A 27,300-nucleotide genomic window follows, 5' to 3' on the forward strand; every position below is an offset into this window, starting at 1 on the left:
CGGGCCCATAAGTTGGGTGGAACGGAGTCTCTGGGGATCTCCAGGGTGGGACAAACAGTGTTAGCCAGCCTGCCAGCTCTGTGGATCTGTGGGGTAGGGCTCAGAAAAGGGACAATGGCCTCTGCCTGCTCTGTCCTGCAGCTCTTGCCTTGATGCCTGACATTTCAGTTTCCCTCTGCATGCTAATAGTGCCTTTCAAGTTGCTACCTTGGTGCTATAGTTCAGAGGGAGTGAGTCTAAGTCCATGTGTGTGTTCTTTAAGAGGAACTGCTTGGGACTCCAGAAGTTTCATCTACTGACTCAAATCATGCTAGTTTTTGCAGCCAAAAGTTATGGGGACTTATCTTTCTGGCACTGGAACTCTGGATTGAGGGCTCTGGTATGAGGCTGGGACGCCTCGATCCCAAGATATTCCCTCCTAATTTTTTATCCACTACACGTGGATATGGGACCAGCTTGTTCCATGTCTCTACCCATCCGATCAGTCTGGCTGGATGTGGTTCCTTTAATTACATAGTTATCAGACTTCCATTCAACTCAATTTCTGATGGTTCTGAGTGATGGTTCTTCTATATTTTAGTTGTAATTTTGATGTGCTTGTGCTAGGAGGTGAGCTGTTTTTACCTAGGCCACCATCTTGACCAGAAGTCAAGAATCAATTCTCTCTTGAACTTTTATTGCTTCAGTAATACTACTGGACAAAGTGACTGTCCTTATGCGGACATCTTTAAACACTTCCGCAAAGGATGTGTACATTTTGCATGTACATGTTATTGCTATATTGTCCTCCAAAAACTAAATTACTTTTCACTAACTTAGACATTCCCCCAAGGTGCCTGAATGTACCTTATTAATGGACTTTTCTACTTTTTCTCAATAAGATAGGAGAACATTTTTATCCTATTTCTATATATTTTTTTGATTATGTGTGAAGATGGTGACCAATTAAATTAATAGGTAATTTTTAATTTATCTATGAACTGCTTCTTTCTATTCTTTGGCCCTTTTTCTATCTGATGGTAGTTTTTTCATTATTTGCTTATATGAGGTCTTTAGTTACCTCCTTAGGCCTTCCTTAAACTTCTATCTAAAATAGTAACTGAGCTGTTGATCCTCATGTCAATCTGTTTAATCCTTGGCAAAGAACTACCACTGGCTATTTTTCTCATTTGTTTATTGTTTTCTTTATTTTAAAATACAAACTCATCTATCTTGTTTATGACTCTTATCTCTGTCACATAGATCCAAACCTGACTCATAGTAAGCATTCAGATATTATAGAGTGAATGAACAAAAGAATAATAGAATCAGCCTATGTATGTCATAAACATTTAATTGTTTTCAGTTTGTATGGTATTTTTCCCAGGGGAAGCTTTACATTTTAATTTAGCTAAATGTATCAATATTTTTCCTTGATGTCTTTTGGAGGTTTCTTGCTCCAAGTTTATAAATAAGTTTACCAATCCTCCTTTGAAGCCTCTATTGTTCTATGTTTTAAATTCAAACCTTAGACCTCTGTATCATTTATTGTCATGTGAAAAATGAAGGATTTAGTTTTAATTTTTCTCACAATAGTTGATTAGCTAATTATCATTCACTAAACCATCTTCCTTGTATGGGTTTAGCATAACAGCATACATAAACAACATTTCTATGAATTAGGTCTTTTCCTGGACTCAATCAAATTGTTTTAATTATTGTAGATTTATAACATGTTTTAATAGTTGTTGGAGCCAACTCTCCCTCATTTCATTTTTTTAAAGATTTATTAATGGCTAAGATCATATATTTAATTTTGTCAGATAAATTTCAGGATCATTTTTGCTAAGGCTGAAAAAATTATCTTAAAAATTATTTTAGAGCCTTTGGTTTGTAGGTTCAGTGTATTGATTGCCAGCTTGTAAACCAAAGGGTAGTCTGTTCAATACCCAGTCAGGGTACATGCCTGGGTTGTAGGCCAGGTCCCCAGAAGGGGTCATGCAAGAGGCAACCACACATTAATGTTTCTCTCCCTCTCTTTCTCCCTCCCTTCCCCTCTCTCTAAAAATAAACAAATGAATTCTTTTTAAAAAGGTGGAAAATTTTATTTTAGAGAACTAAGTAATAATATGCATATATTATTATATGCATACATAGTATATGCATTTTACAGTTTTTAAAATCTTTATCTCATGAACAGAACTGATAAAAATTTAGTTTGTTCAGAGTTCATTTTATTAAACAAGTTGTTCCTTAGGGAAATGGGTCAATGCATATGAGAATACTTAGCATCCTTTGACTATAGGGATTTAAATTTTAGCTTAGATATATTATGCTAGAATTTTTTAGTATAAGTGGGTCTTATAGTTTTAGGTATGAGTTGAGTATGGTGAACTATTGACAAGTTACCCTCAGTCTTAATCACCTATTTTGGATATGTCTTACAGGAGATTGGATACAAAGAAATTTAGCCCTAGTTTTTATTTGCTATCATGAGCTGTTTAGCTCTTGACAATTGACTTAAATCGAGTTTCTGAACCTCGGCTTTATCATCTGTAAAACAAGCATATAATGGTCATTCATTCACTCATCAAATAATATTTTATCTACCTACCTTCGAGAATTGTGAGGATCAAGTACCAAAATTCTGGCAAATTTGTTTTAAATATTAAGGTCTTATGGTTAAACATTAAACCTTCAAAACTTTCATTTGCTTGTCTTCAGTCCCTTGAGCCATAAGCCAGTAAGAACAAAAGAACAGGCCAGGAGACTTCCATAAATTTTCAAAGCTGGAAGTAGAGAAGGAAAAACCAGAACGTGGCACCTGGTACCTCTGAAGGCTAGTGTTGAAAAGAGGAGGGTGAATTGGAAGTCCAAAAGCAGAGTCCCTCCCCTGCCATGCTGGAAGTTGAAAACGAAAAGAGCTGTGGGGGTGAGGAGTGAAGATGGTGGTGTACTGGCAGGGAAGTCGGGATTAGGGCCGAAGTAGTGATAGAGTCATACCTCTTCCTCCATAATAGGAAGTCAAAGTATAATACAATTAAAAAATTAAGAAACAGAAGAATGTGCATGCTATTAAGAAGGTAACTGAAGATGAATCTACACATCTTCAGTAGCCACACGCCTGCAGTACCTGCACAGCATTGGAAGTGTCAGCCACAGGGAGGACTGGAGCTTCTTTCATTTTAGCGTGAGCCTTAGTAGTACTGTTTCTTGGTAGGCTTTTAAAACTATGTACATATATTATAGTGACACAAATTAAAAAGAAGAAAGATCTTATGCTATTGTGAAAAAGTGAGTCTCTCTAGCATATGACTTGGCATTTGGCATTTAATCAATGTATGTAAAATGGTTGAACAAATACCATTCATTTATTTAGAGAACTCCAATTACGCCGTTATTGTTGGTGCTATATAGGAATTAGAATTAAATAACGTACTTTATGGACTGATGACTAATATATTTGGAATATTACCATGTAAGAAACCAGTTTTTTATTTTTGAGAATTATAAGGTGGTGGAAGACTTTCGAATAAAGTTAAAAATAAAATGTCAGTTTAAACCTTGAATATATTTCATACTTTTCATGAAGAAATTTTGGGGTTAAGAATATCTGTATTGGTGTATGTTTATCGAGGTGTGACTGTGTTTTCTGTGCCAGAAAATCTCTATGACTCAGCACTAATTTGGGAGCTTGATAATGCTCCCTGTGCCTTTTTTTGTCTTTGAATTGAAACTCAGTCTGCCTCAAGGTAGGCAGTATTAGACAAATCCTGGCACCTAGTTCTTTAATACTGTGAACATAGTAACTGAGTTTGGGAGTTAAGGTACCTCTTCGAAGAGGATAATCAAAATGTCAGATGCTAGAGATTTAGTTGTAGTAGTGTGATCTCCTATCTGAAGCAAAGTATCAATCCAGAAAGTTTAAAGTTCTGCTAATATCAGAAGTAACTTGTCAATAAACAGGTTGAGTGATTATTCTCCAAGAAGGAGACTGTTTTGCTAATGGAATTGCACTATGGAATTGGGTCCAATATTCATTTGTAAGTGTCTATGAATTTGTTGGGAAAGAAATGCAAGAAATGACCAAGAGATAATATTGTGTGATATTAATGAAGGAACAAATATGATTTCTTTTTCTTTGTAAGACACAGGTAAGTTTGACTCACATTGTGCTTACCTCTGTATATGTTGTACCAATTGGTCTAATATCTAGAACATATACTTCGGCTTTCTAATCTCACAATTTTACACTCAGAGCTATTGTTAGACTAAGCCACAATGATTTTTTTGCCTAGTTATGTAAGAAAATAATTTCACTTGGAAATGGCACCTAAGTAAAAGTTTCAAAAATGAAATATTGCGACTGTTAAGGTTAAACATATAATTGATTTGGGTGCCTTCTGTATAACCAAGTGAATTGAAAACTGTATTTTAAAACTTTATTGTCCCTAGAGTGAATTACTGGAATTTAAACGACAGCAACAGGAGGAAGAAAGAACCAGAAACCACCAGGCTGAGCACAGGAGGTATAATGGCTAATAAATTATCATCCTTGGTTAAAACAATTACCTATAAATTGTTTGCAGTGTTTCAGAAAAACATTATAGTAATATTGATTATAGTTTTGAAATTCATATTATCTTTTTAATCTTTATATCATGCAGGTGTGGTGTGTGTGTGAGGATGCCCGTTGCTATACAAACATGTACATACACATACAGTATCTCCTTTTTCTGGATAGGTGGCATTACTTCACACTACAAAACTGAATGATACTCTCAAGTTATATGTTTATTTATATTACATTTCACTTGACTTCCATGGAAGAAGGCATCTTCATCTTTTGAGATGGTGCTTTAGAATAATTGAACTATACAGATGGTGAGATACCCATACTTAAATACAAAAGCTCAGACAAAAATTACCATAAAGTTGTTTTATATTGACTAACATATTAAGAAAAAAATCTTAAAATAGGACCATTAAGGACTTTTAAATACTGTAAGTGCTCTCTAGTTTATTCCCAATAGCCGATGCTCAGTACCCAGTAAAACACCATGTTGATGTTGGGAACAGGGCTAATAGCCACTGTATCTGTCATTATGTCAGGATTTTCCTGAAGGGCACTTGGGTTATTTGAATTAATTGTAGTGTGCTTGAGTGTTTTAGGAGAATAATTTTATTTAAAGGCTCTCATGGCTTAAAGGAACAAATTCTTCTTTTGAAACTTAGTGGTTCTTTTATATGTCTGAATTCCCACTATGACTAATGCATATTTTTAAATCCTGGCAGTTTTATTTTGTAAATGAGACTTTAAAAGGTGTTAATGAATTTATTGATATCAACAACAAAATGACAGTAACCAGAGGGGCAAGGAAAATAATGGGAAAGAAGGAAAATGGACTTAAATGAACTTGAATGGGGGTTGGGGTTGAGGGTGGGTGGTGGGCATGGGTAAGGCAGGTTTGGGGAAAGTAGTGGTGGGAAAATGGAGACAACTGTATCTGAACATCAATTAAAGAAAGGGGGACTCCACCAAGATAGAGGTGTAGGTAGAAACACCGTGCCTCTCCCACAACCAAGTTTGAATACAGCAAAGGTTTGGAGAACAAAGACGCAGCCAAAGAGCAGAAAATACAAACTGTATTTGAAAAATAATTAAATAAAATTTTAAAAAAAGAACAGAAAATTGAACTATACAGAAGTCCGACAAAAACGAACCGTTCAACCGGACCGGTAAGAGGGGCGGAGCCAGCAGCAGAGCAAGGACAGGCAAGAAAGATCCCCCCATCCTAGGTACCCAGGCAGGTCCCTGTCGGGCTGACCCAGTGAGGGCTGGGGCAGTGGGCTGTCTGCTGTCACACATTAGCACCCAGATAAACCAGCAGGGGAGTGAGCAGTGAGACAAATGCTCAGCACCCAGCAGTGAACCCAGTGGCGGGCTGACCACAGTCGGACATTCATGTGCAGTGGGACAGACGGCATGGCCCGAGGTGGCAGCGGGGAGGCAGCAAAGGGGAGGCAGCAGAGGGGGCCCACCATTGCTTTCCTTTGGCCCCGCCCCCACATACAGTGTCACAACCCAGCAACTGAGTGGCCTGGCCCTGGTGAACACCTAGGGCTCTGCTCCTCATACGTAACTGGCACGAACAGTCCAAAATATGGCTCAAGAAGAACTCAAAGCCCCAGAGCCGATAACTCTAAGTGATCAGGAAATAGCACAGATGCACAGTTCAAGACACTGGTGATCAGGATGCTAACAGAACTGGTTGATTTTAGCCATAAATTAGAGGAACATATGAAGGCTAAACTAATTGAAATGAAGGGAAATGCACAGGAAACCAATAGTGATGGAAAAGAAATGGACTCAAATCAAGGGGGTGGACCAGAAGGAAGGAAGAAACAACCAAACAGAAAAATATGAAGAAATAAGAATTCAAAAAAATGAGGAGAGGCTTAGGAACCTCCAGGACATCTTTAAATGTTCCAACATCCGAATTATAGGGGTACCAGAAGGTTAAAAGAAACAGCCACAAGTGGAAAACCTATTTGAACAAATAATAAAGGAGAACTTCCCCAGTCTGACAAAGGAAATAGACTTCTAGGAANAGAAGTGGGGAGAAGATACAGAAAATAAGTAGCATAGATGGTAGGTAAAAAATAGATAGGGGGAGGGCAAGAATAGTAGGGGAAATATAGAATCTAAAGATCTTGAGACATGTGGACATAAACTAAAGGGGGGAAGGGTGGGGGATGGGGTGTGCAGGGTGGAGGGGAATGAAGGTGGGAAATAGAACACTGTAATGCTATAATCAATAAAATATATTAAAAAATAAAGAAAGGGGGGAAAAAGAAAGAAATTCCTAATTCTATTGTAGCCCTCAACTCTGGATGGTGCCCATATTCTTTTGACTAGATTATACTGCTTCCTTTGTCCAGTAAAAATAGTTTTAAAATGTCAAATGTGAATTTATATGTTCTCCTCCAATTATAAGAAAACATCAAAATGTTGATGCACTGATTAAACTATTTTGTTGGGTAAGAGGACACCATTACTGCTGCGTATTTTTTTTATGAAATAGGCCACAAATTAGTTTAGTCTTTTATAGGTTTTTTTCTCATTTTCTCTTTTTTTAAAAATTTTTTAAAATGTTTTTTCAAGTACAGTTTTCTGTCTATTACTCCCATCCCATCCCACCCGCCCATCCTCCCCCCTCCCTCCCATTTCCACCCTTCTCAGTTGTTGTCCATGTATCCTTTATATAGGTTCCTCTAAATCCCTCCCTTATTTCCCCTGAAATTCCCTCCCCTCTCCCCTCTGGTCACTGTCAGCCTGTTCTCTATTTCAGTGTCTTCGGTTATATTTTGCTTGCTTGTTTGCTTTGTTGTTTAGCTTCCTGTTAGAGGTGAGATCATATGGTATTTGTCCTTCAACACCTGGCTTATTTCACTCAGCATAATGCTTTCCAGTTCCATCCATGTTGTTGCAAAAGGTAGGAGCTCCTTCTTTCTTTCTGCAGCATAAAATTCTATTGTGTATATGTACCATAGTTTTTTGATCCATTCATTTACAGACGGGCACCTAGGTTGCTTCCAACTCTTGGCTATTGTACATTGTGCTGCTATGAACATTGGGGTGCATAGGTTCTTTGGAATTGGTGTTTTAGGGTTCTTAGGATACAATCCCAGCAGTGGAATTGTTGGTTCAAAAGGCAAGTCCAATTTTAGTTTTCTGAGAAAATTCCATACTGTTTTCCATAATGGTTGTACCAGTCTGCAATCCCACCAACAGTGGACCAGAGTCCCCTTTTTCCCCACACCCTCTCCCGTTTTTCAATTAAAAAAAAACCGATATTATATAACAGTTGTTAGTACTAGCCAGTTATTTCTCTGGATTTTTGAGAATTAATTGGATAGGAAAGCTTCAAGCATCTTAGAGATAGTGATATATCACATTAATAAGCCCTGTTGCTAAGAAATTAATCTTCAATAGGCATCCAATAAGAAGGCAAGTTATCTGATTAGAGGTGGAAAGGATTACTTTTGTTTTGTTATAGAAACGTTGCCCTCATTTTTAGGTTTATTTTCATACTGAAGAATACTTAAATATTAGTGGGGCTATTTATTGGATATTTTCTGCACCTTATTTTCTCTTTCTATTGATTCTAGTTAAGTATAGGTCCAAATTTAATCTATGAGGAAATCTCTCTTGATAATAAAGTTAAGAATCAGGTTTGAAATAAGTGATCTAGTCTTTAAGCACACTTTTTGTATTCTCAATCAATTTTTGAAAAGAGTTTGTTTATTTTGTCATTTAGAGTTTATAGTGAGCATTCCTATGTTATCACATGAGAATACTCATTCAGTAGCCTCTTAATGAATAAAATAGCTGGGTTTGTTCTTGCTGAAAGCAACAGCACAAGCTACATAGTCAGTATGTAGGGTCAGTATAAGAACTCTTCTCCATGGACATTAATTTAATTAGAGTCAAAAAGACAATGTGCTTTCTACTATTTAGAAGTTCACATGTCTGAAAACTCAACCCTGAGTTTTATAATAGAACATTAAGGGATTCCTCACAAGGTTTTCAATGAGCCCTATAATTGTTGAGCTCGAGTGCATCTGCCCCTGACTCAGTCTAACTTCATGAGTAAGAGAAGACACTTAAAACTCCGGAGAGAAAGGACAGACCATGGAGGTTAAGGACTTGAACTGGACCATGAGCTGAAAACTGGAATGAACTGATCTGATTTATTGAAACTTGAACCATTCTTGAATAACAGTTTTTATCCAAATTTATCCTGGGAAGAAAATCCAGAGCATTAGTTTGACAGCAATAAAATTCATGTATTGTACTTTCTAATACTAGTAAATAAAAATATAAACTGGTACTTTTTTTCTATTTGAATTCTCATTAGGAATTGAGAAAATAATCTTTTTGCCACACATAATCTCTGGTTGACCCCTGTGTGTTCTCCTAGTAACTGATGCTCAAAAGTGAATTGCATCACCTTGCAGATCACCAGTCTGCACAGTGTCTGAGTGAATTGAGAGAAGTGGACAGTGAGCAGTTTTGCAGCCTGCACTAACCACTGTGGGTGGTTTCACAGTGTAGCTGCAGTCACAGAGGCAGGGAGAGGTGGGGATCATGCACGTGGATAATTCATTCATTTACCTTTTGCATATTTGGGCATGTGAAGGCTTTGTTCTCAGCACTGGGAATAGACTTAACAAAGTAGAGAAGGTCCATGACTACATGGAAATTACAAACTGAAAGAAAGAAGTCAACAATTTAGCAGCAAGATTATTTCAGATAATGATACATACCATGGGGACTACACCATGGGTATCATGTTGATGGAGAGATTGGAGGTGACAATTCTCAAAAAAAGAGGTGACATCACAGGACATGAGTTAGTCACACAGAGACTGGGGACCAAAACATATGGATGTCCCCTATTCAGGCATAAGAACAAGTGCAAAGGCCCTAAAGGGGGAATGACCTTGGACTTTTTGGGTCCCAAATGACTGGATTATAGATGGTAAGGAAGAAAATATTATGAAATAAGGTAGGAAACCTAGGCAGAAGATAGAAAATACAAGATTTCATAAGCCAATGATTTTATTCTGAGAGTAATGGAAAGTCAGGGAAGAGTTTTAAGCAAAAGGAAGGCAGGCCCTCTTTCATGATTTAGTAAACTGGTTATGTGGAAATAGATTACAGAGGCAGAACTGGAAGTAGAAGCCAGATGAAAGAGGGTAGCACTTTGGACCAAAATGGTGGCCCTAAAAAGAAATGGGTGAATTCAAGATGTGCTTGGTTTGTAGAGCCAACAGGACTTTTAGTGGTTTGGGCACGGGGTGGCATAGGGATATTGAGGGAAAGGCCATTTTTGTTATAAAAAGCTGGACAAAAATAGTCCTAGGGGTATGAGCAGTGAAGAATACCATTGGTTGTGCTGTTAAGTGGGGAGCAGGGTCAGCTTTCATTTCCTTAATATGCAAATCTCATATTAGAGATACTGTAAGATACTGTTCAATCTGTGTGCTGAGAGGTCCTGGAAAGATGACTTACACACTGAGCTCTGCAGGGAGCCAGGCTGACCAGATATGGCACTTGGGTAGATTTTATGGTAAGAGGAAAAAAGCTTCCTAATAACTAAGATGTAACCAGTGTACGGTGGGGCTTGAAGTTGTTGAGAAAACAGCAAACCAGTAAGCCCAAGACCAGCAGAACAACATGCAGTTGGCATTTTAGGTATCCCTAAGCAAGCACGAAAGACAGACAAAAAATCATCTTACTTTTCCACCCAGTTGTCATTATCCTTGAAGTCCCCAAACCTCCCATAGTCATGGACTTACAGCTCCCCACCATGTCCACATTCTGCTAATCTTCATGACTGAACAGGAGGCTAATGTGACTGAGGCCAGGCTACCCTTCCTCCCATAAACGTGTATTGAGCTGCTGCTGCACACCAGGCACAGTGTTTCTAACAAAAAGCTGATGGTCTTAATGGCACTATTCCTCAGTAATTTGTTGAGGGTACGTATCACAATGTTTCTCCAGCCTGACTCTGCTTATCTGTACCAAGGCAGCTCAGAGCATGCTGTTGTCTTCACTTTACTTTTTTAATGTTAATTTTTTTAATTTAAAAATTTAAATTTTTTAGTAGGACAGGTATATCCAAGTCCATGTAACAAATATTTAGAATGATTAATTATAAAGTGAAAAACCAGGTAGCCAGCCCCAGAAATAGAACATAACTGATGTCCCACAGTTAGTCCACATTCTGACCTTTAAAGTAATCACCTTCTTACCTTTCTTCAAGGTTTTACCTCCTATGTGTTAAATTTAATTTTTGAAATTGGTTGCTGCAAATATGACTGAACATCAGTGAAAGACATACCCATTACCTCTTTGAAAGTTCAAGTTTCTCTCTTAATATTTCCTTTTCCTCATACACTTGTCCCGCTCCCTGGGACAAGAGACAAGTATATGAGGAAAAGGAAATATTAAGAGAGAAAATTTTTCACTTGTGGGATTTATCTTAGCAAGAGTGACAGTGAAGCACAGGGCATATGGGAGGGACAGCTATCTTCCAACAACAGTGTCACAGAGCTATTTTTGGATTTCCTTCATGTTTTCATTCCTATAAAGTCTTTACCTTTCCTCAGCCTCTGAGGTTCATGCCTTGCCTGCCCTGGCCTTTGGGGGTCTGGTTGCTTGGGTGAAGAAGATTCTTGAACTGATAGAAGATAGGCCAGTGAAACTGAAATTAGCAACTATGCTCACTATGGCCAAGCCACCACCCACAGCCAGCCCCAGCTCCAGCAGAGGACTGCTAATAGCATGTCATGTGATTGATGTGAAAAGAAGTTTCTGTAGATTTCTTCTAAACTGAAGGGAGGAAGCAATCCCCATAGTCAGTCATACGCACATTAGCTTCTCAAAAATCTCTCAGCCTTGCAACAGGCTTTTCACTTGCACACATTTTTCATTGTTTTAAAGGGTAAATAATGCTTTTCTGGACCGACTCCAAGGCAAAAATCAACCAGGTGGCCTGGAGCACTTTGGAGGCTCTTGGAATATGAATAGTGGTAACAGCTGGGTGAGTTTTTCCTTTACTCTTAGAAAATATCTTTCAAATTTGAAGAATAAAAACAATGAGAATTTAAAAAATATGTTGTGGCCTTCTCCCCAGATATTTTTTTCATGTGCTGTTCAGCTGTGTGATGGGCAGTCAGCCAGGGTGATTATTGTAAATTCCACAATAGCTTCTGAAAGAGGGAAAAAGTCCTGATTTTAGCTCTGGCCAATTGCAGTAAAAATGACACCTGCCCTTTGTTCTCAGTGTGATTCCTGGACTGTAAGGCTTTTTATTATCCCTGGCCCAGACCCATGACAAAAACAAATGAACACTTTTTTTAGGAATATTTTAAATGAAATACGGTTATAAAAATAGTGAGCATTCTCTAGTAATAAATTTTTTCACTGAGACTAGCATATCAAAGAAACCAATGTTTAATTTTTCATTACAAAATGATTTTTAATAAACCTTACAGCAAAAGGCATTTTTTAAAAATGAAATATTGATAGATTTTTGTGGAGAAAATCTTGCAACTTGTAATATGTGTTTAATGTGTTTTGCATGCTTTATAATTTAATTGAAGCCCAGGTATATATGTGTCTACTAAAAAAATGGAACAGATATAAATATTTAAATTGGCAAAATACAACAAAATAATCAAGTGCTTGCTGACCTGCAAACTCTAGAGATAATCACTCTTCAATAAGTGTTTGATCAGATGTGACTCGTTTGGACATTGTCTTGCAAGGCAAAAAGGTGACTGGTTCAATTGCTGGTTAGGACACATACCTGGGTTGCTCATTTGGTTCTCTCAGTAGAGGCTGCTGACAGCCGATTGATGTTTCTCTCTTGTTCTCTTGCTCAGTATTTTTCTCCCTAGCTTTCTCTATCTCTTCCTCTCTCTCCAAAACAATAAATAAATAAATGAAAAGATTAATAAAAAATAATACTTGATTGATAAAAAGTCATTTTTGAGAAGACAGCCTGTTAGGAATTTTACATGCATGTTTCCTTAAAAGATATCCAGTAGTTAAAATTGATAGGTAGATTTCACAAATTATATATAGGGAAGAGAACACAAATTTCAGGCAAATTTGCAGAGAAGGTGTAATGGATATATTTATTTATTTATAATGTATGCTCATGTGCATAACTACAGCATTCAGAAAAGAGACAATATGGAAGAGAGAACAGTTTTTGCCTCATGCATTACAATTTAAAAATTATTAATTTATATAAATATGTGAGTAGGAGCCATGTGGTAAATGGAGCATTGTGAGTTTAATACATTATCCAAGTCTGAGGAATTATAAGTTATGAAATGTGATTGAAACTCAGATTTTGAACAACTTCAAAACTTGCTGCATATTTTCTCCTCTACTCAACTACTACCCAAATGTAGAAAGTACCTAGAAAAATACCTGGGATTGAGGAGAAGATGATGGGAGAGAGTAAAGGAATACTGCATGGACTGCTGCTGAGAGAATGATTGGGCTCACCAATGACTATCGGCAGGCCTTAAATGAGTGAGCTATAAACCTTTGCTTGGGTTTTTCACAGATTAAAAAGAGAGGAATGTTGTTTTCTGGTGACATGATATGAGTGAGGATGATTAAAGTTTTTTTTAGTAGGGCAGGCGTGTCTAAGTCCAAAGTGATTACTGGTTTTTCCCTTACTTGAAAGAAACATGATAGAAAGGTGAAAACTTCTTCAGGCTCCCAGCTCTACTTCCACATTTACTTACCTGCAGACATCCATCCCTACCTGTATGCCCACTCTTCCTTGTAAGCCAGTTTCTCTCTTCTTCACTATTTTTGTTCTACTAATACTCCTCCCTTATCCTGAATTATCCATCTCAACTAGAAGATGCCCATCAGCATAAAATATTAAGAAATATGAACTATTTTGCTACTACTTTTCTTCTTGCTGTTTCTTTCTTCCCCTTTAGAGCAAAGCTTCAAGAGGTGTCTATTCTTGCTGTGTGTACTTTCTTTCTTCCTATTTCTTTAAACCTACTCTAATCAGGTTTTAGACTTTCCTAGTCCTACAAAAAATGCTCTTGGCATGGTTACTAACAATATCCACATTGCAAAACTACAGTGGTTATATCTCAATCTTTATTTTTAAGACCTATCAGCATCATTCATCATGATGAATCACTTCCTCCTCTATGAAACTTTCTTTACTGGGCTTCTGGGACACTGTACTTTCCTGGGTTTCTACCTATTTCAGTGGCCAACATTCTCCTTGGCTGAATTCCCTGCCTGTATCTTTTTGCTCTCACAATATTGGAGTGTTTCAGGCATCCACCTTCTGAAGACTATGTTCACTTAATATCTTGGTGGCCTCATTTCATTTTCATGAAATGAAATAAATGCTTGGGAGTATATGCTTATTACTCCCAAATTTTAATTTCCAATCTAGACCTCTTCCTCCAAATTCTAGGCTTTTATATCCATTTGTCTACCCACATCTCTACTTGCATATCCAATATACATTTCAACCTTAACATATCTAAAACTTAATCTTTATTTCCTTTATCTTAATGCTCTATCTGCACTTTTTCCTATTTGCTTGATGGTGCAACCCATCTCTCACATCCCTCCACAGATAATCCATCAGGAAATATTCTTGACCCTTCTAAATATATCCAATCCAACTCACAACCTTCACCACTATTATCCTGCTTCCAACTTCTATCAATGATCATCTAGATTCTTGAAAATGTCTCAAGTGGTTTCTTTGCTTCACCATTTCCCCACCTAGAGTTTATTCTCTGTATGAGAATGATCTCTTTGAATCGGAAGGCAGATCCTGTCACTCTTACTCGCTCAAAATTCTCCAATGACTCCCAAAACTCCCCAAATCACATGAAGTAAAGGCCAAAGTACTTATAGGAGCCTACTAGGTGCTACATTTAGACTCCACTTTATTCCTCTGGCGCTCTCCTACGCTGGCCTTTCTCATTATTCTTAGCCATGCTTGCTTCTTGCTATTTTTTGAAAACTTGAGAAACTGGATGCTCTCACCTTATGGCCTTTGCACTGGCTTATCCTTCTATACTATCCTCCAAAATATCCATGTTATTTGTTCTTCAAGTTTTTTTAATTCTTCCTCAGTGAGGGTTCCTCTACAACTTATTTAGTGCTTCCACCTGTGCCTTTACCCCTGACTCTGGCCAGGCTCCACTTCTTTTTTCCATAGCACTCTGCAACTTCTAACATAATTTACTATCATTTGCTTGTATGTTTTGTTGACTATTTACCCTTAGTCTCTCCCTTGGTGATATATGTTCCATGTGCCATCAGAGCAGGACCCTTTGGTTATATTCCAAGCATAAAACAGTGATTAGATCCTACCACATGCACAAGGAAAGAGGTGGCTGTGATTGAGGGTCACCAAAACAACACAGATTTAGCAACAAATGATGTGATATACTAAAATGATAGATACTGAATTTTAAAAAGCTATATATAAAACATTTGATGAAATAGATATTGGATTTAAAACAATGAACAAAACTGGGAGACAATGCCAACCAAGAAGATTTGAAAAAAGAACAATTTTAGGAATAAAAACCATAATCTTTGAAATTAAAGCACTCAATGAGATTATCATAATAGAGGGAATATAAATTAAGAACTAAATCAAGATACTGTTTCTCTTCTATTATTTGGCAACTTCCCCCGCCTGCAAAATGAAAGATTGGCAATATACTCTGTTGGCAAGGCTGTGGAAAAACAGATTCTTTCACACATTGTTGGTACGAATTCAAAATGATGCAAGCACTATGTAGGTTAATTTGTTACTGACTTCCCACAAAATAAAAACCAGGACTAGACATATAACAGAAAAATTCTAATAAATGTTCTAGGAACAGATGATTTCAAATATCTGGGAGATTTTTTAGATAAATCAAAAGAAGAAAGTATTTCCCAAAATGATTAAGCAGGTAAATGGAACTTTCAATCAAAATCCAGCAAAGACTATACAGAAAAAAAAAAAGATAGACCAATCCCACTCATAAACATGGATTCTAAAATAAATCACAAAATTTTGATAGATTCTCTAATGAATTTTTAAAAGGCATAATATGTCCATTTCAACTGAATTTACTCCCAAATGCAAGATTGGTTTACCATAAATGAATAAATAAACAACATAAAAAACAAAATAAAATAAATAAAGACTTCACCTCATAAATTATAGGGCGAATACCATATGATCATCTCAATATTTAAGAGAAATTATTTGATAAATTTCAATATACACATTTGTGGTAAAAAAAATCTTCTAGCAAACTAGGAACAGAAAGAAAATTTCTTTAGTACAAATAGGTAGTTACAGAATAGCCATGGGAATGCAAAGTGCAGTATTTGAAATGGAATAGCCAAAGAATTTATATGCATAACCTATGGACATGAACAATGGTAGGGGGATGGCCTGAAGGAGTAGGGGTTCCTGGGTGGAGAAATGCAAAGGGGGGAAAATTTGGACAACTCTAATAGCATAATCAATAAAATATAATGAGAAAGAATGTATAGGCACAAATAAAAAATTTCTTTAACCAAAATCAGCAAAAACTTATAATAAAAATACATCAGAAATGTTTTCTTGGCCCTGGCTAGGTAGCTCAGTTGGTTGGAGTATCATCCCCACATACTGAAGTCGCAGGTATAATTCCTGGTCAAGGTACATAGAAGAATCAACCAATGAGTGCATAAATAAGTGGAACAAGAAATCAGTATTTCTGTCTGTCTGTCTGTCTGTCTGTCTGTCTGTCTGCCTCTCTCTCTCCCCCTCCCTCCCCCTCTCTCAAAATAAATTTTAAAAACTGTTCTATTTAAATGAGATATAAGGATTGAAAAAATTTATAAATTACAGATAATACAGAATATTGACACTGATAATATCCATTAATCTTACTTAGATTTTCCCAGCTTCACTTCACTTTGTGTGTCTTTTTGTGTGTGTATTTACTTCTATGCAGTTTTATCACCTATGTAGGTCCATGTATCCACCAGAGTACAGAACATTCTAAACAAGTCCATTAATACAAGGATCTTTTTTTTTAAAAGATTTTATTTATTTACCATTTTTTAGAGGGGAAGGGAAGGAGAGAGGGAGAGAAATATCAGTGTATGGTTGCCTCTCGTGGGTCCCCTGCCAGGAACTGGCCTGCAACCCAGGCATGTGCTCTGACTGGAAACACACAATGATCTTTATAATGTTACCATGTTATAACCACATTTATGTCCTTAAAATGAGTCCCCATACATAATCACTGGGAACTACAAGACTGTCTCCATTTCTAAAATTTATCACTTCAAAAATATTAATATAAATGGAATCACATAGCTCTGGTAGCTTGCGGGTTCAGTCTCTGGTCAGGGCACATACAAGAAGCAACCAATGAATGCATAAATAAGTGAGACAACAGATTGAATCTCTCTCTCTTTCTTGCTTTTTGACTCTAACTCTCCCTTCCTCCTTCTCTCTAAAAATCAATAAGTAAATTTAAAAATAAAATAAAATGAATGGAATCACATAGTATACACATTTTGGGATTGGCTTTAACTCACTTAAAATAATTCCCTGGAGATCCATCAAAGTTTTTATTATTTTTTATTGTTAAGTAGTAGTCCATGATATGAATATACCACAGTTTGTTTGACCTTTCACCCATTTGAAGACATTTGGGTTTTTTTCCATCGTTGACTATTTTATATAAAGCTGCTGTGAACAAATCATGGAAAATAAATTAAATAAATAAACCACAGATAATACAATTATCTACTTAATACATACAAAATAATTTATTCAATATATTCAAATTATTGGAATAAATAGGGCCCAGCAATGAATATGTTTTATAAATAAAAAGTTGATAAAAGATTTGTATACAGAATATATTAAAAATATATCAGTTATGGTTGATGATGGAGATCCCCCAAGGAATGAGAGAGGAGAGCTGGAAGAAATAATGGAAGCAATAAAAAGTGAAAGACAAAAGGAAAGGAAGAAAATATGATAAGACTATAATGAAAGCCAAGGAGACATAACATAGACACTTAAGCAGTGGGCTTCTGCTAAATGTATGTTGGTAGGCAAATTAGATAAAAGTTTATTTTTGCACCTTTCAAAATTTAAATCATATTCTTCTCATACTACTTAATATATACTTATTATTTGATAATTCAAACTTCCTTTCATATTTGAAAATGCATTTTGCTTCTCTAGAGGCCTCTACTAGTTTTCAAGTTGTACTTAGAGTGGGACGTTGAAAAACTCACTTCAACTGATCTTTTTCTGATACCAGTAGATGAGACCCTTTGGGATAATATGGAAACTCTAAATCCTTTGTCTTTAATGGTAATTAACTATTTGCCACAACCTATGGGACAACCTGGGATTTTAGTTTCCTAGAGTGTTAGAACAGCACTAGACTGAATCCCAGGTAAATGTGGTCCACCTTTCTATGGTGGAGATTTCCTGACCTTTGCACATAGTTGACAGGGAGGGGTCTCATTTAATCTATCTCCCTTTCTCAGAGTCTCCTTAGAAGTCACCTTCCTGCTGTCTAATACAATACAACTGTACTTTATATATTTCCATTTAAATTGCTCTGCTCCACACTGTGTTAGTCTCGTCCTTGCTGCAACTTTGGAGGTGGGTGGCAATACTTGTGAACATTATTATTTGTAACCCATGTCAGCCTATCTCTAAGAACACTGCTGTTGAGCCATCACTCAACAAGCCATTCATTGTTGACAAAGACTATTTGTGCATCTAATGCAAAGGGACTTGAAAATTAAATCATTTCATTGGGACTAAATTATTAACAGTCACTTAAACCTGATGTAGTAAGAGTATTTTTTGAAGGAACTTCATAGTGGTTTACAAAAGATTTGAATTGTGTTTTGCTGCTTGTAGTAATTATATTTTGTTTGTTTTTTCTTCCAGAATATATAGGAAATGTTTACTTAACATCTGGCCTTTGTCAGCTGACCATGAAAACACCTATGAGATACTTCCTTTAAATGCAGTTTTGTTCACCATCGCTGCTTTCACCTTGACTTCAGATGCTACCCACACAGCTCGTTGAGCAGCTGTGCTCTGACAGGTTTCTCCCTGTCTTTATCTAAGCATGTTTGCAGGCACTGATTACTAAAGTCATATTTAATCTCTATTGCCAATGAAATGTTACAGTATTTTTCTTATTGTTTTTGCCTCTTATTGGAAGTATAATCACAGCAATGTTACTAAGATGGAATATGAGAGAATTCTTTGATGCTTTCAGGTTAGTGAGAGCTATGGGTGCTGCATGCATGTCCGTCTAAGTGGCTAATTCTCAGATCAGATTAGGAAAGCTTTGGCCCCTTTTTAGCTTTTAATCCCTACTTTCTTAATTCAGTATATAAACATGAACAAAAGAAAAAATATTTTAATCTCTTTGAAACAAATTAAATAAATTTTGAACTACCTTTGCATAGATGGTTTACTTTTATTTTTAATGAAAGGCTCTTGAGTTTTTCTCTCTAGAGGGGGGGTCTCATTTTTATGTTCTCTTACATTTCATATAGATCAAATATAGTACTGGAATCACTATGGGATCAGCTTTGGTCTGATTTATTTACTAATACTGTTCCTCTGGTTTTTCAGAGCAGGACAGTTAATTTCCTGAAAGCACAATATTTCTAAAAATTAACCATACACAAATGTGGCTTGTAAGTGTTTTGGAAACTTGTCTTTGCTATATGGAACATATTTCCTATTGAAAATTCAGTCAATTTTGTAATCCTATTTTTGTAGCCTTGACCCAGTTTGTAGACTCCAGAGTGCAGGAACATTGGTTTTCTGTGCTGCGTGCTGCATGCCTCAGTCCCCCTCTGTAGGAAACACAGCATTCAGTCTTAGAATGAAAGTTGGAGGAATGAATGATTTTTGCAGCTGGACAACTAATAAGAATACTTTGCAGCTTTAAGAGATCTTTTGTGGTACCAATTGCTCTGTTGAAATAACTTTATATATCTGTGTATTGAGGGAAACATTGGGGCTTCAGGTTCTTAGGCCAAGACTAGGGGGTGGGGACTCACAGAGAAAGGGCAAGGGTGGAGTATAGAAAGGATCACATTTTGTGAGAGTGGTGATGGCTGAGGACAGATGGTTCGCAGCTAGTTTCTCTGGAGTAAATAATGCAGATACCATTGGTTTCCTCCTCTTCTGCCAGCTGAAGCTGTATTGGTGCTGTTGACACTAGCATAAAATCTTTGGACTATTTGAAATTTTGCCATTACCTCATCCTGGGTTGGAAGCACTGTCAAACCGATGGTAAATGTGGGAATTTTGTGGTCATTTTACTGCATGGCCTGAGGCCATTTCAGCCCTACACTGGCCAGTCTGGTGACCTGATAATCCATAGTCATGTTCAGGTTTTGTGTCTAGACTCAGCATTCCTCACTTGCTGTGCTTTGCCAAAGTGTCACCAGGAACTAGTGTAAGGGAAAGGGATACTTTCTTACTTTGGGGGTGCTCAGGAAAGTTGGACTCAACATCTCTTCCACTGCCTGCTGTATCCTGCATTTCCAAATAAAGACATTTTGTTCAGGTATCTGTTCTCATTTTCAAAAAAAGTCACTGTGCTGCTATGGAGAATTGTGATTTCATGGCCAAAATTATCTAGAATATGACTGGGGTTGTAAATATCTTCCTTAAACAGTTCTCTATTTAGGTGGAAGCAACCAGAAAAGAAACAATGGTTTTGTTGTAGAAGGGAGTAGATAATTTTGTTTTTCACATTTAGTCTGCCCTGTTGAATCAATTAAAACAAAATTTGACTTGTGGTTAACTCTAGATGGGAATCCCAAATTCCTAACACCATACCCATGCTTTCAGTTTTCTTTATCTGAGAAATAAAATATAAGAAAGATGGATTGTTACAAAACTAATAGGTGTTTGTTATAAAAACTTTAGACACAATGATGAAGAATAAAAAAAAAGAAACTAGTGGTTTTCACATTTTATATCTGTAGATGACAGAGGTATATTTTGGCATATACCTCTCCAGATATTTTTCTATCTGTATGTGTTTCAAAGTCCCTGCGATAAAAACCCTTATGGACACTGTCTGACGACTGGATAAGGACAAACCCATAGCTGAAAATTTGAAATTGATTATAGAAAATATATAATCATAGAGACAGTGACTGTGAGGTTAATTAATGTCCAGGATATTAAACAGATGGGTGGTGATGAGTTGGACCTTGTCCTATAAAGGGTGTGCCTGGAAGTGTGGCTTTCAGAGGAGGTAGCAGGCATTGTGTTAGAACCACTAATAGGGGTAAGAAAACAGTAAAACTAGTCTTGTTTTCTTTTTTTTTAACTCTATGAATAGTGCATATAGTAGCTAGCTCTTTGCTGATGTGAATGAAATAAGATTGGAGTAACCTATAGTACACTTACATGAGGAAAAAATAATACCTTTCAACTTACTGTAAGGATTACAGAGGGAATAATAATATTAGGCATTTCTTTCAGGAGGATGCCTTGTGTTGGAACTCTTTCCTTTCTAAATATTTCATTGTTTAACAGTGGAGTTTAAAAGGGATCATAGAAAGAGGATTTTTTTGGTCATAGAATTATATGCCCCAAAATGGGGATTTTTATAGGCACATCGAGGCAAATGGAGGAGTATTTCAATACATTTATTGTCATGTCATTGTGCCACCTGCTGGGGCAGAGGACACAGGGAGACCTGTGCTGCGCACGCCCTGGGAAGCTGATTATTGCAACCCCTTCGTGGTGCTGCCCAGAGCTGTACGTGAGTGCCTGCCACCTCCCTCCTCTCTTGTTCCCTGCAGAGCTCTGCCTGTAGCTGTGCTGTAAGATTTTTCAGTCAGAGGGCAGACATTTTATTCTACACAAATGTTACATGAGTGATCAACAATGGATTAGGGACTGATTAGAAATTTTAATTTGTATATTTTGGAAATCATAATTGTGCTAAAATGGAGCAGAAATTATGCTTTAGTAATGAGATAGAACAAATGAGAAGAATATTTGAAATTGGACATTATGAATTATAGAAACAAAATTTTAAATATAATGTTTTTATTCTAGTCTTTTTCAAATATCCACTACAGAGACACACAGGTAAGTGGCACAGCTTCTGTCCTCAGGGAACAGAGCGGTCAGGATTGGCAAGGTTATGTGACCGCAATAAACAACCCCCACATCTCAATGGATCTCAGTGGATGGTAGTGTTTGTATCTTGCTTGTGCTACATGTCACGCACACGTCAGCAGGAGGTCTTGTTCATCATTGTCACTTAAGGACCCAGACCGAGGAAGGCTCCATGTTTTCCTATTTCCCCTGTAGTGAGGGGAGAAGACAGCAGTAGCATTTTGTACTGGCTACTTAAATGCTTTCACCTGGAAATGATGCATACTATTTCTGTTTATATTTCATTGGCCAGGACAAGTCACATGGCTATTCCTAACTTTAAAGGAAAAGGGAGGTAGAATTCTACAATATTTTCAGAAGAGAACTGAAATATTTGTAAATATCTCTAAAGACTACATTCCCCTTCACCCCACCAAACTGCACTATTAGGTTGAAGAATCAAGATACAGGCATGTGAAATCTTAAGATTAAATATACATATAAATGCAAACAATAGAAGAAAGCAAATTCATATAAAAATTTATTAAGGGGATAGCATATCTCAGGTACTGTGTTAGGCACTGAGGCTACAAAGATATAAAAAGCGGTCACAAAAGAACTTTATGTTGAGTTAGGGACATACACGGAGATTACTTTAAAGAATGAAATAAGGACTCTGCAAAGTAATAAGGCAAGAGATGTAAGGCACAGATCAGAGAGGGCTTTGGGCCATATCAAGTAGCTTGGGCTTTTGAAGTGTTATGAGCAGGAAATGGACCTGATTAGATTTTTGTTCTAAATAAATCATGAATGATCCTTTGTAGATGGATTTGAGGAAAGCAGAACCAGAGGCAGAGCAACTAGTTAGAGTTGATTTCCTCAGTCCTAGTGACCTAGGATGAGAGTTCTAAGCTACAGCATTGAGTGGAGATGGGGATAACAGAGTAAACGTGTGGAGTTTTAAGGAAATTTTTTAAAAGCAGGATTTTTATAAGTGACTGAATGTAGAAGGAGAGTAACAACAAGTCAGATGTGAGTTTCATATTTCTAGCCTGGCTAAGGGTGATATGACCACGAAGACAGATATTGTGGCATGTCCAAGAAAGAGGGGCCCTAGTGTAATCAATAAGGAGTTTTAAAGACTACTGGTGTAAACTCAGTCAGTTCAGGGACTTTGTCTTGTTCAACGCTGTATCCCCAGTGCCTTGAATGGAGCCTAACATATAAGAGTGATTCAATAAATGTTTGATAAATGAATGAATTTTATGGAGTAAGATTTTCATAGATGAAGAGATAGAAGTTTGGTGGTGGTGTGTGGGGGATGGAAAGCAGGGACCAAAGTGGCTGGAGCTTTACACCCACACCTCATCCAGTCACCATGGCTGTCTGGGAAGGGGCATGACATTGGATGGGGCCACTCTCTGTAGCTGAGGCAGACTCCGAAAAAGTTGACAAAGACTGTCTAGTTCACGGTACTGCCCACCATTGAGTAGCAACTCCTTTGAAGAAGCATCTGAATATCAGATTATCTATGATGTGATGTGTCCAGATGAGATTAGGGAAAATTAAGATAGGTTATCTCTGTGTATCCTCTGATCTAACCATAGTGAGAACACAGTATTTGTGACTCACATACTAGTGGACAAATCCAATGTAGTAAGTGAAAGCACCAAATGGCACATGTCAGAGACTGTGGCCTACTGACATGGATGTTAGTGAGCAGAAGTTTGTTAGGAAGTGCTCTTGGGATCACTGGCTCTGTGAGGAGAAAGAGGAAGAGGACTGAGCAGAAGGGGAAGCTGGACTGTGAAGCAGCCTCAACACAGGGAACTCTGAAGCTGGTGAAGGAGGCCAGACCTTTGTGCCTCCACATAAACTATCTGTTGGATGTGGGTATGCTGGGAAGAGGGTGTGGCCATCATTGAGATGACACTCTCCAGCCGAAGCAATTATGATGAGGGTTAACAGCTGGGGCTTCCTGCCAGAAGCCCTTTTGGCAGCTGGGAGAAAAGTGCTTCAGTCCTGAGGGGAGCTCTGAGAGGCACATCCAGCATGACACTTCTACCTCCCGCAGAAGTCTACCAAGCCTGTCCTGGCTAACTGATGCCAATAGTAGTAGTAGTAGTAATTGGCTTTAAAACGTCCTGAATAAATGCTGAAAGAATTAAGAGCTCATACAACAGGTAGAAACTAAGACTGTGTCTAAGCAAATCAGAAAAAAGTCAGCCTCTCTATAGTGGAGTCCAAGGCAAGATTTCTATGGAAAAAGAACAACTTACCTTTGACTGCCTTGAAGGTAAGATGCTAATCCAGTAATACTTTTGAGCTGACTTATCTGGATTTTCACTTGGGCTTCACGCACATGTCAAAGGACTTAAGTAGATTATTTAACTCATTTTTTTCCCTAGAGTGTAATATGGCAGTGCCTTTTCATTTTGTGGTGTCTTCTTTCATTTCAGCAGTTTCCATTTAATCATTGTGCCTGCTGCCCAGTCCTGATCACTCAGCAGACCCCACTGCCATTCAAGGGTCTCCGGCTGCAGATTTCAGTGTGCTCTGTGCCTGATTATTTGGCCCCCACTCTGTACACAGCTGCACTCTTCCTTGAGCTGTGAGCAGAGGACTTTTTTTCACAGCAATTGTAAAACATAAGAAATCATACACACCAGTCCTTACAAACACCCCAGGGAGCTGCAGCTGTTCCAATGAGGTGCTTCTGCCAAAAGACTATGGCAAAAGGGACTCTGGCTATGAGAAGGAGGCTGGTGCATTTTGTTTCATTATGATATCAAACCAGGGGTGAGAGGAGGTTAAAATACCTTTATTTAGCTCTCAGTCACTGTCATGGCTGGCTCGCAGTGCTATGGAATTGTGAGGGAGGGAGACATAGCAGAAGAAGCTCTGCAGTAGACATCAGCCCTTCTTAGCCCCTGACATCTGATTCCCCAAGGATCAGGCCTCATTTCCTTATCACTCCCACTGCCCAGGAGAATGTTTCATAGTGGGTTCTCAGAGTGTGTGCTTTTGTTAAAGGAATTTTTCCCCACTGCCGAATGTAGCTCGTATAAAGAAAGAATGAAATAGAGGTGGAAAAAGGCTAAGTAGTTATGTAGTGTAAACAGGGGCAATCTGGCTTCTCACCCAGGTGTCTGGGCAACTAAGGGAAGCAGTTTCCCATAACCTTGAAAATAGGCCTGGTAAATAGTGTTCTCACAACCTTGAGACTGAGTCCAATTAACAGTTCCCATAACATTGAGTGGGCTCACATGTGCAGAATCTCACTGTGTTACACAACTTATTTTGACTCTCTTCTAGCTTTGTCTGTCTCTAGTATTTAGGGAGGTAGGGACTCCCCACTGGGTCCCACACAAGGGGACACGTGACATGCAATGAGACATGCAGGGGAACACACAGCTAGCAGTGTGCCTGGCTCGCCCACCCATGAATGAAGGCATCTGAAGCTCCCCACGGTTCCATGGATATTCTTCTGTCTTCCCGAATCTAGAATGGATTTGTCAGGCTTTGAGCAGTCCCAACACAAGTTATTAAAGTTTTTTTTAATCACATTGCACATTCCTCTACCCCCATCACCCAGAGCACAATACACTTTTTCTAACATTGTACTTTGCAACCCAATGGAAACATCTTATATTTACCCTTATGGAATATTTTGTTTGGAATTGTGCTTTGTTTGGACATGTGCTTAGACATAGAGCAAATTTTATGTCCAAAGAATAGAGTCCTGTGATTGGACAGACGTAACTATTGCATTTTCACCATTCTCTACTTCTTTTTATCCTATTAGATATACAATGAATCTTTGTTCTATTCTACGTTTCTTAATCCTTCCTGCATAATTTATACTCTATTATAGTTGATTGTGCTGCACTTTCTGTAATTTCCTCAAATATGTTTGTACTTTACTAATTCTATTTTGAGCTGCTTTCATTTGCTATAACCTACTTGAGTTTTTTAATTTTTAATTAATAATTTTTGAAATAAAATAGTTTATTAAAATGTAAATTTGTTCCTAATACTTTTTATTTTGGTAAAAAATAAACCAAAATAATATGAAATCTACCCTCTTACTAAAATTTTAAGTGTCTGGTCTCAACTACAGGTACAATGTGGTACAGCAGCTCTCTAGAACTTTTTCATCTTGCATAACTGACACACTGTGCCCAATGAACAATAACTCCCCATTTCTCCCTGTCCACATAGAAGCAGCCACTATGCTACGTTGCACTTCTATGATTTCGACAACTTGAGATACCTCATGTAGGTGGAATCATGCTGTATTTGTCCTTCTGTGATTGGCTTATTTTACTTGGCATTAGGTCCTCAAGGTTCATCCATGTTGTAGCAAATGATAGGGTTTCTTTCCTTTTAAATACCATTGTTGGTGTATACCACATTTTCTTTATCTATTCATTTATTGTTGGGCCACTTAGGTTGTTTTCACCTTTTGGCTATTGTGAACAACACTGCTATGAACATGAGAGTGCAGGTGTCTTGGGATCTTGATTTTTAAAAAAATAAATACCCTGAAGTGGTATTTCTGAATACCTGGACATGCTGGGTCATATGGTAGTTCTGTTTTTAATATTTTGATGAGACCTTATACTGTTTTCTACAGTGATTACACCAGTTTATATTCACTCCAATAGTACACAGCATTCTAGTTCTTCCACATCATCTCCAATGCTTCTTATTTTTGTTTTATTTTTAGAATGACCATCCTAACAGGTGTCCAATACCTCATTATGGCTTTGATTAGTATTTCTCTGACGATTAGTGATATTGAGCATCTTTTCATATGCCCGTTAGCCATTTGTATATTATCTTTGGAGATATGTCTATTTAAGTCCTTTGCCCACTTTTAAATCAGGTCATTTGCTTCTGCTATTTAGTTGTAGAAATTTTTAAGTATTGTGGATATTAAACCCTTATCAGTTAGATTGTTTACAAATAGTTTCTCCCATTCTGTGGGTTGCCTTTTTACCCTACTGATTTTTTTTTTTTACTGTGCAGAAAATTTTTAGTTTCATATAGTCAGATATCTATTTTTCCTTTGGTTGCCAAATCCAAGAAATTATTGCTGACAGAAGTATTATGAAGAAGTATTATTTCTTTATGTTTTCTTCTAGAAGTATTATTATTATTATTGCTGACAGAAGTATTATTTCTTTATGTTTTCTTCTAGAAGTTTTACTATTTCAGGTCTTGTATTTAAGTCTGTAATCCATTTTGAGTTCACTTTTGTATGTGGTGTAACATAAGAGTCCAATTTAATTCTTTTGGATGTGGATATCCCATTTTCCCAGCATCATTTGTTGAAGAGAATATACTTTCTCCATGTATAATCTTGGCACCTTTGTCAAAGATCATGTGACAATATATTTATAGATATTTCTGGGCTTTCTATTCTGCTTTATTGGCCTATATATGTTTCTTTATGCCAGTGCCATACTCTTTTGTCTACTATAGCTTTGTAATATTTTTAGGATATTTTTTAATTTATTGATTTGAGATTGAGAGAGAGAGAAAGGAGGGGGGGGAGAGAGAGAGA

At 37.3% G+C, this 27,300-nt stretch overlaps 1 protein-coding gene across 3 annotated transcripts in view; it reads left to right on the plus strand.

Annotated features, from left to right (window-relative positions):
- The window catches only part of EPSTI1 (epithelial stromal interaction 1), a 127,204-nt gene extending 106,490 nt beyond the window's left edge, over positions 1-20,714 (plus strand). For 2 of the 3 annotated variants that reach the window (XM_037060129.1, XM_037060147.1), the window contains 2 exons: positions 4,435-4,508; positions 18,534-20,714. In XM_037060129.1, the coding sequence (XP_036916024.1) occupies positions 4,435-4,508; positions 18,534-18,675 (216 nt within the window). In that variant the 3' untranslated portion in view covers positions 18,676-20,714. Of the gene's footprint in view, positions 1-4,434; positions 4,509-11,491; positions 11,592-18,533 lie in introns of all 3 variants that reach the window. The other variant, XM_037060138.1, reaches the window with a different exon arrangement.
- Positions 20,715-27,300: the final 6,586 nt, after the last annotated feature.

This window comes from Sturnira hondurensis, unplaced genomic scaffold (genome assembly GCF_014824575.4).
Source record: "Sturnira hondurensis isolate 20B ecotype Veracruz unplaced genomic scaffold, ASM1482457v3 Scaffold0001074, whole genome shotgun sequence".
In the NCBI taxonomy this organism is placed as follows: domain Eukaryota; kingdom Metazoa; phylum Chordata; class Mammalia; order Chiroptera; family Phyllostomidae; genus Sturnira; species Sturnira hondurensis.